The following is a 10,407-nucleotide window of genomic DNA, read 5'->3' on the forward strand; positions in this document are numbered from 1 at the left end:
GTAGTAGGACGGGGCGCCGCAGTGATGGATGTCTGCCGGGAAACGCGCACAGGGGTATAGGTGCTGTGCCTGCAAAACGTCCGAGAAGCCGGTAATGGTATACGCTATACGCTGAAGGCGATACGGTGACGTATATGAGACAGTACACGAAGGTGTACGATACGGTACGATACGGTGCAAGACGGTTACAGTTACGACGTTGGGGACGCTATAAGTGGGACAGCATTTGTTCGGTTTTGTATTTTATGGTTTTTTTTCTCTATGTCAGCACCACATTTATGTGCTGCGATGCCGCCAAGACGTCATTATAGAAAGCGCTGCAATACACGAGATACGTCGAAACATTAATACCTCAATACTTGAGTACATCAATACGTCGATACATCAATACATCAATACGTCGATACATCAATACGTCGATACATCAATACATCAATACGTCAATCCACGGGCTGGGCGGGGGCTGGGCCGTCAGTGTCTCTGTGGTCCTCTTGCATCGGAGCCGGTTGGGGCTGGGCTGGGGCTGGGGCGGCGGTGGGCCAGTCCTGCTCTTCTATTGGCCAGTAGTCCGGCTGGGGGCAATCGTTGGGGTCGTCGTCGTGGTCGTCGGCCGCGTGGAGCTGCAAGAGTGACTGTGCACTCATGAGCTCCAGGGGCGTGCGGCGTCGTGCCGGGATGTAACATCTGTTTTACACGTGTGACATGGCTAGCTAGACAGAGCGTCATTGCTACATCGATGTATTAGAGAGAATGGTAAACGTGGTTAGGTTACAGATTAGAGGGTCACTGTGAAATTGTGGTAGGACGTAGTCTGTGAGAACGGGTACATGTGCGGGCAGTATGTTTGTAGGAGTTTGGGGGAAATAGATAGGACAGAGATGTAGGGGAGGATTGTGCGATTGTCTGATGATGTGGCTACACCGTGTATGAGTATTAAAGGTTGTACAGTTTACCACACAAGTTTGGATCTTCTTCATCATTTCTACGTGAACGCTCATTCCTGTTTACATTTTGGTGCTCGTGACAACGGACTGGGTTAAGCGAAACACGTAAGGTACACGCTATAATATCATCACCGGCTGTAACGATGGAGAGGAAGAAGCGACGAAGCAAGGAAGAACGAAACAAGAACGCAAGTTACTTCATATCGATCTACGGGCCAGCAACGAAACAAAGGAAGAATGACGGAGAGCGAGAGAGGGAGAGACGGAAGGAAAGAAGGCAATGTCGAGACGCCGGAGCAGACAGCAACGGAAGCCGAGAGAAGAAGCTGGAAGAAAGAAGAAGAATTAATATACTACAAACGATTCACGAGCCACGGAGCCACGGAAGATAACTGGAGAAGGAAGAAGAGAAGCTGGAAGAAAGAAGAACGAAGGAGGAAGAGAGGGAGAGACGGAACGAAAGAAGGCAATGCCGAGACGCCGGAGCAGACAGAGCAACGGAAGACGAGAGAAGAAGCTGGAAGAAAGAAGAGGAAGATATATAATGCCGTGGTAAGTGTTAATTGCAATTTTCCTAGTATAAATTTCGCTGTGCTAACGCTGTTTACTGTCGCCTGACTGCTAAGTATACTGACTATATTGCCTGTGCGGACGGTTTGTGCCACAATAGAGCGTTATAGGGTGCATACGGTATAGAGAGCGTTACACGGGCTAGGATAGATAGCCGTGGCAAGCGTGTGATAAAGGGCGAAGAGGGTCTACGCGAACGTATCATGCGTCACGTTTAACGCATGGAAACGAGGTTAGCATACGCGGCTAAAGTTATGTCTCTGTAAAGACAAGTCGCGTATACACGGTCCGAGAGAAGGACTACGGGGATTTTTGTCACAGAATATATACGCTGGGAATCCTCCACATAACGTGTCAGGGAGCACGGAATATAGATACGCTAGATGTGTAAGCACCCTAAGATACTGTACTGTACTGTACTGTAAGATAAGAAGGCACAGTAGATAACCGTATGATATAATATAGTTACGCACAGGTGTATAGTTGGATACTATAGAAGGCTGGCGATGCGGTAATGGCAAGCACAGATGATGTTATTTTGGGAAAAGTGTGACGCTGAGTAGGCCTACGGCAGAGTATATTTAGTTAGGAACATGGCATATATAATGCTACTTGCGGAGCGGAACAATATTTATAATAATGAAGACCGATATAGTTGTTTCACAAGCTTACCTGACATTGTATGTATGTATGTATGTAGGTTTATGGTTGTTTTATGTACGCGGTATTTTGTTCATGATATATTCGTGTGACCGGTTTTTTGTGTGTGTGGAAAATCTTTTTCGTGAAACTTTGTTTAGAAATTTGTTATCGTTTTCTTGAATTTGTGCTAATCAGTGACGGTACGTTTCCACTATATTGTCAGACCGCTAAACACATTCTTCAATTAGAGTTTGATTATAGGCCAAAAACATTTCATCGAAAATATGAAATCAGTTTTGCGTATTTTTGTTGGCTGTAAGATGTATGATGTATGATGTAGGATGGATGATATATGATGATTTTTGTTGGATGTATGATGTGTGGAAGTGACAAGTACCACATCAGTGCTGTGTGTATTATTATTAATGCCTGTGTGCATGGGGCCCTGTGTGCCCTGGGATTATGAGAATATAATCCAGATATAACGGGTTTTTGGTAATGCGTGTCTGTATACGCATACGCCACGTACGTTACAGCCATAAAAATACGCAAGAGTGAGAGTAATTGCAGCGATATCAGAATGTTCATGCCAAATGTGTTGAGTTTCTGACTTATATTGTGATCGAACTTTATCGTGACTTGTTTTCTACGCTTCATATGTGTTTTCTTATTGTATTTTGATTGTTGTTATGTTTGTGTGTATTGATTGTGGGTGTTTAATCGGACAGAAAGACGTTCCTCGTTGGGTTGAGTTAGGAAGATATTAGGGTAGTATTTTTTTTGGAATTGGTTAGGTTCAGGTTAAAGTGTAGAGCAGCGAGGACNGAGATGTTGGGAAACTCCAACCTCGTCAGTTCGTTGACAACGAACTCATCCTATCAACAACAGGTTCTAGACATCTTGGAAATATGTTAGAAGAAAGTTACGTTCTTTGCAGTCTGACAAAACTAGGCCCCCTCTATCGATATATACCACTACTGTACTCAGTACTGGACTATGGGTAACACCTATGTTCCGGTAACATACGTTAGCCTATGATGTATAGGCTTCGCCTATACTTTCATGACTCTAACCTCTCCTCCCGCAAAACGAGAGGAACGATAATTAATGTGAATACTTACATAATAATTAAAATATGGGAACTTACCGATATGCATCGAACAACACTGTAATCTCACAGATGCCGAAATGTCGTCCTCTTAACACAGTCGAAAATACCAACATCGAAGCAGCCAGTAGACTTAGTAGATTTACTGCAAAACCATAATTCACATATATAAGACACACATTACGAATAACCACTATAAATGATTAATCTTATGTTGTAGTCCTTTCCCACACGGTGCTGCCACCTATGCTAAGAAAGGCACACTAAAAATACCACCCTGCCCCCGCGTCGTTTAAAAGTACACAAGTAATCTTACCGCTCAGAGTAACAACAACCTCTATATAAAGACTAATCAGCACTGCTTTACAAATAGCAGATGTAAGGATTCTAATAACATCGTCATTTACATAACAAAGCACAGAAACTCCCACGCTGAATCACGAAGGCCATCACAGAAGGCCAACTTTTTGAGTACAAAACATGCCCGAATTACTCAGTATTGCACAGTCATCTACAAGACTAACGTCACTTTTGCTCTATACACTCTACTCTATCACCATACGCGATCCATATGTCCTCTAAGCTCTTGTTAAGACAAATCTGCTCCAAAACAGACGCCTTCGCAAGAAGCTTCTCTGCTTACAACTCACAATGACAAAGGCCCTGCGCGCGCTGCGCATCCTAAACAAAAGAACAATCAGCAAATTAAAGGTAGCGCATCCGCATTAAAGGCAGATTGGCCGTTACATTACCGGCCCCCTAATTGTGTCCTGCTAAGGCACAATTATCCAAACAAGTCTTCCAAGAACTCTGATACTAAATAACTGACAAATAACTAAACAACACAACGGGCAATTACTAGGTATTCCAGACTCGTACACTTTAAGCGTAGTGCTTTACTCACACAAATTCCAAGAATATGCGACCTCTCATAAGCTTGTGCAACTTGACACCAATCGACACAATGTCGAACCCACCAACTCACTTTAAGCCGCAAGCTTGTCTAACCACAAATACACTTCAGCTTTAACACTCAACCGTCAAATGATAGAACAGTTCTATAGATTCACAGAATGAATGTATAACTCAGTCTCGACTATGAACGAGGGTGTCTACAACTTCTCCTCATTCTCCAATAGCAAACACAATTTGTCTACAGGTCTGACCAAAACATTCGCCTTGGTTTTCACTCTAACCTGTCTAACTAACCCAAGCCTGTCCGGCATTACAACCTCGACGCGACCCATCAACCAGGAATTCCTAGGCGCGTTCTCATCAACTACCAGCACAACATCATCAACTTGGATGTTGCGGCGAACTCCAAGCCATTTTTGACGCTCCTGGAGGAGTGGCAGATATTCCTTAACCCACCGTTTCCAGAACAGGTCACTCATGTACTGGATCTGCCTCCACCTGCGTCGGGAATAGAGGTCCTGCCTGACAAATGTGCCAGGTGGCAAACTAGGCTTGCGCTTCATTACTAACAAATGATTAGGCGTCAAGGCCTCCAGATCATTGTGGTGATCGGAAACCCTGGTAATGGGTCTGTCGTTCAGCACTGACTCTATCTCACATAGCAAGGTCCGCAAACCTTCCTCGTCTAAGGTCTGTTGACCCAGCACGCTGTTCAGGTTTTTACGAACAGAACGAATCATCCGTTCCCACACTCCGCCATGGTGGGACCCCGCAGGGGGGTTAAACCCCCAGTCAATGTTTTTCTGCAACATGAAGGAGCTAATCTGGTTCATGTTCCAGTTGTCTATTGCGCCTTTAAGTTCTCGTTGCGCACCAACAAAATTAGTACCATTGTCCGACCGTAGTCTCACGCACTGCCCACGCCGGGCCAAGAATCGACGCAATGCGTTTATGAAGGAACTGGTGTCTAGACTATCAGCTACCTCCAGGTGGACGGCTCTTATGGCTAGACAAGTAAACATGACCCCGTAGCGTTTTACGAGAGAGCGCCCCCTTTTGGCTTCAATCGGACCGAAGAAATCTACGCCAGTTGAGTGAAACGGAGGATTGTCCGCCGTGAGTCTGTCCACCGGAAGGTCACTCATTTTCTGTTCACCCACTCGCGATTTCAATCTCCGACACACTATGCAATCACGAATAATTCTGCGGATGGCCGCGGTGGCCTGAATCACCCAGAAACGCTGCCGTAGACGACTCAGCATGTGGTTGCGACCATCATGCATGACACTAGTGTGAACATGCCTCAGGATAAGCGTCGATACATGGCTGTCCTTTGGTAGGATCACAGGGTGCTTAGATTCCTCGGGGAGGTTGGCTCTGCTTAGTCTGCCGCCGACCCGGAGCAACCCGTCCTCGACGTCGAATACAGGGTCCAACTTACGCAACGGACTTCTCTTGCCTAAAGGAGCACTTCCTTGCAAGCAGGCGATTTCTGACGCGAATGCGTTTCGCTGGTCGTACTGCAGAAGAGCGCGCTCTGCTAAGCTCATATCGCGAATTGAGAGTGGCTTCAAGCTGAGTTGGCCATCCTTTGCCCCTATGGAGTCTCCTCTTACTCGCTGAATCAAAGTCCACTTTACTCTCAGCAACCAAGCCACCACACGCTTCAAGCTCAACCAGCTCGAATGATAGTTAATCAATGTGCGAACAGCATCGCTCTCGCAGTTGGTGGCTCGCACCACACCAGTCGTGACAACCTTTCTGATCTCAGGGTCATTATCCAAAGCATCGAACAGAATGTCTGGGGCTTCCGGCCACTCGGTACAATCCCGCCACAGAAACTCGGGGCCATTTGTCCAACGCTCATTGCTGACCAGCTCCTTAACTGTCTGCCCGCGCGAGGCCTCATCTGCTGGGTTCAGCTCGGTATTGACATACCGCCATTGTGCCACCTCCGATCCTTCATGGACCACCACCAGTCGGTTGGCCACAAACGTGTGGAATCTCGTTCTCTCATTCCGAATGTACCTTAGTACTGACATACTATCTGTCCAGAAATATGACCGAGTTATGGGCAGCTGGAGTTCCCTTCTTAACATACCATCCACCCTAACAGCCACCGTGGCCGCAGTCAATTCCAGACGAACGATTGTCACTTGTTTTATAGGTGCTACGCGTGCCTTCCCAGCCACCAACCCACAGTGAACCTTACCAGCAGAGTTCACCACACGCATGTAGGTGGCAACACCATACCCAGACTCACTTGCATCTGCAAAATGATGCAACTCACAGCCCTGAACTTCGCCAAAATCCTTGGGCCTCATGCACCGACTGATTCTGAAAGACGACAGGTCTTCCAGTTCCGACCTCCACCTGTTCCATTGATCGTCCAAGTTCTTGGGAATAAGCTCATCCCAAGAGAGACTTAGCCGACACAGCTCTTGTAACAGCGACTTGGCCTTCAGCACGCAAGGGGCCAAAAACCCTAGGGGATCGTAAATCGAACTTACGATGGATAGTATTCCCCTTCGAGTCACTGGCCTCTCCTTAAGATCGACATCGAACATGAACTGATCCGACTCCGCGTCCCACTGGACACCCAATGCGCGGTCAACCGGAAGACTGTCGCAATCTAGATCCAGGGATTTCGCGCCCTTGGCCCAGTCCTTATTAGGAATGGACTCCATCACCTCACGTTCACTACTCAGCCATGCCGTCATATTGAATCCACGACTTTTAGTCATACCCTTCACATTGCCATGCAGCTCGACAACCTTTGGCACGGTGCCATCGGACTTGAGACAGTCATCCACGTACACATTCTTGCGTATCGTATCAGCAGCGGCCTTTCCAAACTCAATCTCACCGTCGTCCGCAGCCATTCGCAGCGCATAACTGGCGCAACTCGGCGAGCTCGTGGCGCCGAACAAATGTACTACCATCTGGTACTCGATCACTGGACCAGCCAAGTTCCCATCACGCCACCACAAGAATCGCTGAAAGCTTGCATCCACCAGTGGCACACGGACTTGACTGAACATGGACTCAATGTCGGCAACAACCGCCACTTCCTGTTCCCTGAAGCGCAACAGGGTACCCACTAGATTGTTTGTCAAGTTTGGCCCAGATAGAAGCTGATCATTCAACGACGTGCCGCCGTACCTTGCTGCGCAATCAAACACCACTCGCAGTTTGCGCTTTTGCGGATGGTACACACCGTGGTGTGGCAAGTACCATGTGTGACCAGGCTGTGGAATCGGGTCACCGGTGACCTCACGCGCGTACCCATGACTTAAGGTTTTTTCCATAAACGCACAATAGTCCGCGTGGAGCTCGGGATCGCGTTCTAGCCTTCTACCTAACCCCTTCAGCCTCTGTTCTGCCTGGGCCCGATTGTTGGGCATACTAACGTCCAGCGATCTAAAGGGCAGCCCTATTGTGTAATGCCCTTCCTCAAACTTGATGGACCGTGACACCGAGTCCAGGAATCTCCTATCCTCCCTCGAATACTGTTCCACATCATCCACAGCACCAGTACGCTCACTGAAGTCGTAGCTCATTTGTTGTTTCAATGTCTCATTCAATTCGGCCTCCGACGTCATGGACGAAGCATGAACGAAATTGGAATGAACCACAATGCTGTTGGCCCTAGCCGTCGTACACAACGGCCCATTCACAACCCAACCCAACTTGGTGCGTACAGCGAAGGGTCCATCCCCTTCACTAGGGATAACCTCGTAAGGTTCCATAACCTGTGGCGCATTAATGCCTATTAGAAGCCCTACGCATGCATCACCCGCAGGCCTTCGCAAGGGAACACCCTGCAGGTAGGGCCACTGTTTCACATCGTCCTCTGACACAATGTCCTCCTCACTAAAGGGTAGGGTGGCCTGCGACAAGACTGGCGGTAGCTTTACCACCTGGTCCCCATCTAACGTAGCTATTTCCATTCCGCGTACCATGCTAACCTCGGTCACGGCTGTGTTTGACTCGTTGCCCATCGTTTTCAGCAAAATCGTGGTCTTGGTACCTGTGGCGTTAAGCGAGCACATGAGCCGCTCTGTGCAGAAAGTAGCAGTACTACCAGAGTCCAAGACTGCGTATGTTTCCACATATGCCTCACTTCCTTCCATCCGCACTCGAACCGGCAAGATTGACATTGCAACCTTGTTCACCCCGGCCCCCATAGGACTACAACAAGTGTTAGTAGCCACAAACCCCACAGGTTTACACCCGACGCCACTACCATTCGAATCGTCAACAAAGCTCCTGTGGAGCAGTGTTGGGTGCTGCTTATGGCACGTTGAACAGGCCAAGCGCCTCTTACAAAACTTGCTTTGGTGTCCGTATCCCAAACAACTGAAACAAAGCCCTTTAGACTTCAGAAACTCGATCTTCTTTTCGTGCGCTTCACCTCTGAGCCTGACACAGTCTTTCAGAGTGTGGCCCTCACCACACTTCAAGCAACTTTCCTTGTTACCAGGGTTACCAGGACTATTCCCTAAGCCAGTGGCCAGTCCCCTTGCCCGAAATGGTTTGCCTGGCACCGGTTTGCTAGCTGGTTTAGCGAAAGAGGTGGCGCTGCCCAAATACGCCATAGCCTCACGCCCGTACGTCGGATCATTTGCCTTACGCGCTTCCCATCTTACAAACTCCACTAACTGGCTAAATGTGACAGTTTTCCTGGCTTCCTTTGCCTTCATAACGTTGGTCCGCCATTTGTCGTGCATAAAGTAGGGTAGTTTGCCTACAATACGCTTCAAGTTCTCAGAAAAATCCAAAACAGTGTCACCCTGGACATCCTTCACAGCGTGTTGACACTCCATCAGTATAATACCGTATTCGTCCAATGCCTTAGGATTGTCAGGCTTGATGCTTGGCCAGCGCAGTACCTTCTGCACATAGGCAGAGCCTATCACCTCAGGGTCACCGTAGCGTGTCTCCAGCTCCTGTAGTGCTGCCTTATAACCAACGGATCCAGCTAGATGCGAATAACCCTGAACAATTCTGCGTGCCTCGTCTGTAGTGTACTGTTCCAAGAAACACAGGCGTTCATCGTCGTTATCCGTGTATGCGGTAATTCTCGAGTTGAATTGCCTCAAGAATTTCCGGTAATCTAAAGGACTCCCACTAAATTTTCGAATCTCAGCCTGCGGTTTCTTCAGTTCCCTAGCCACTTCTGCGATTGACGTGGCCGACGCGTCTGTGACATTGGCGGCGGTCTCGGGTTTCGCGTGTTTATCAAGTTCCGCCAGTTTCGGTTTTTGGGTCAGACTCCTACGTGACCTACTAGAGACTCGTGAGTAATGCGACGCAGCTGAACCAAAGTTCTCCAAAACCTTTGCCTTTGCCTCCGCCACAGCCAACTGAACCTTAAGCTCAAGCTCCTCTTCTTTCATTGTTAAGTCCACCTTAGCCTGTTCCATTTCACGCCTTTCTTTCAAGGCCGCCGTTTTCGCCATAATTTCTGCCTTTTCCTGTTCGGCCTTAACCATCATCTCGCTCAGCCTAGAGCTACCTCCGCTACTACCTGAACCCCTACTGCCAGATTGTGAGGCACTAACATGATGCTCATCCTGATCAGAGTCCAAGCCCATAGGCTCCTGCTTTTCATTATCTAACAACCACCTTTCTACCTTGGCCTTGAACTTACGGTACTGCTCATTGGCCTCACCAGAGTTCTCATCTTCCCTGACCTTACCGTCTCCGTCCATGTGGGCTTGGTACTCCTCTTGCACAACGAGCGACTGCTCATAGGCCTTCAGCCAAGTTCCATATTCCCTTCGAACACTGCCCACATCCTTAGTACCATTGCTGATACTGATGGTAATACTCTCCAGCAACAAGTTCACCTTCGTGACAGCGGCGTTCAAACGCTTTGAGCACCGTTCCATCTCGTACTCCTGACCTTCCATAGTGAGTCGCCTTACTCTTCCACTCCTTCGAAGCTTATCCTCCATAAACGTAAGCTCCTGATCTTCCTAACGGCAGGATCGTAAATGATGTAATCTCANCTCTGGCTACGTGAACAAACAGCTGTTACACAGGGAGATGGCACCGGGCCAAATTCGGCATGAGCTATCTATCAATAACCAAAACCTCCGTGGCCCAGTGGTAGACATCGTGCACTGTCCACTGAATGCTGCGAGTTCAAACCCCGGTCGGGGCAGTAAATTTTCTCAAGGTGTAAAAACCTGGCTCTCAACATTGGAGACTGTGAATCTCCCG

The 10,407-nt window shown here is 48.1% G+C and overlaps 1 protein-coding gene across 1 annotated transcript; it reads right to left on the minus strand.

Moving 5' to 3' along the window:
• Window positions 1-440: 440 nt before the first annotated feature.
• LOC106817963 lies at window positions 441-10,094 on the minus strand. The gene is made up of 2 exons (XM_014822668.1): window positions 4,474-10,094; window positions 441-684 (listed from the first exon to the last, which is right to left on the minus strand). The coding sequence occupies exons 1-2, from the start codon at window positions 10,092-10,094 to the stop codon at window positions 441-443; spliced, it is 5,865 nt and encodes a 1,954-aa protein (XP_014678154.1).
• Between the last annotated feature and the right edge of the window lie 313 nt (window positions 10,095-10,407).

The sequence above is a fragment of the Priapulus caudatus genome, unplaced genomic scaffold (genome assembly GCF_000485595.1).
Source record: "Priapulus caudatus unplaced genomic scaffold, Priapulus_caudatus-5.0.1 Scaffold1953, whole genome shotgun sequence".
Taxonomy (NCBI): domain Eukaryota; kingdom Metazoa; phylum Priapulida; class Priapulimorpha; order Priapulimorphida; family Priapulidae; genus Priapulus; species Priapulus caudatus.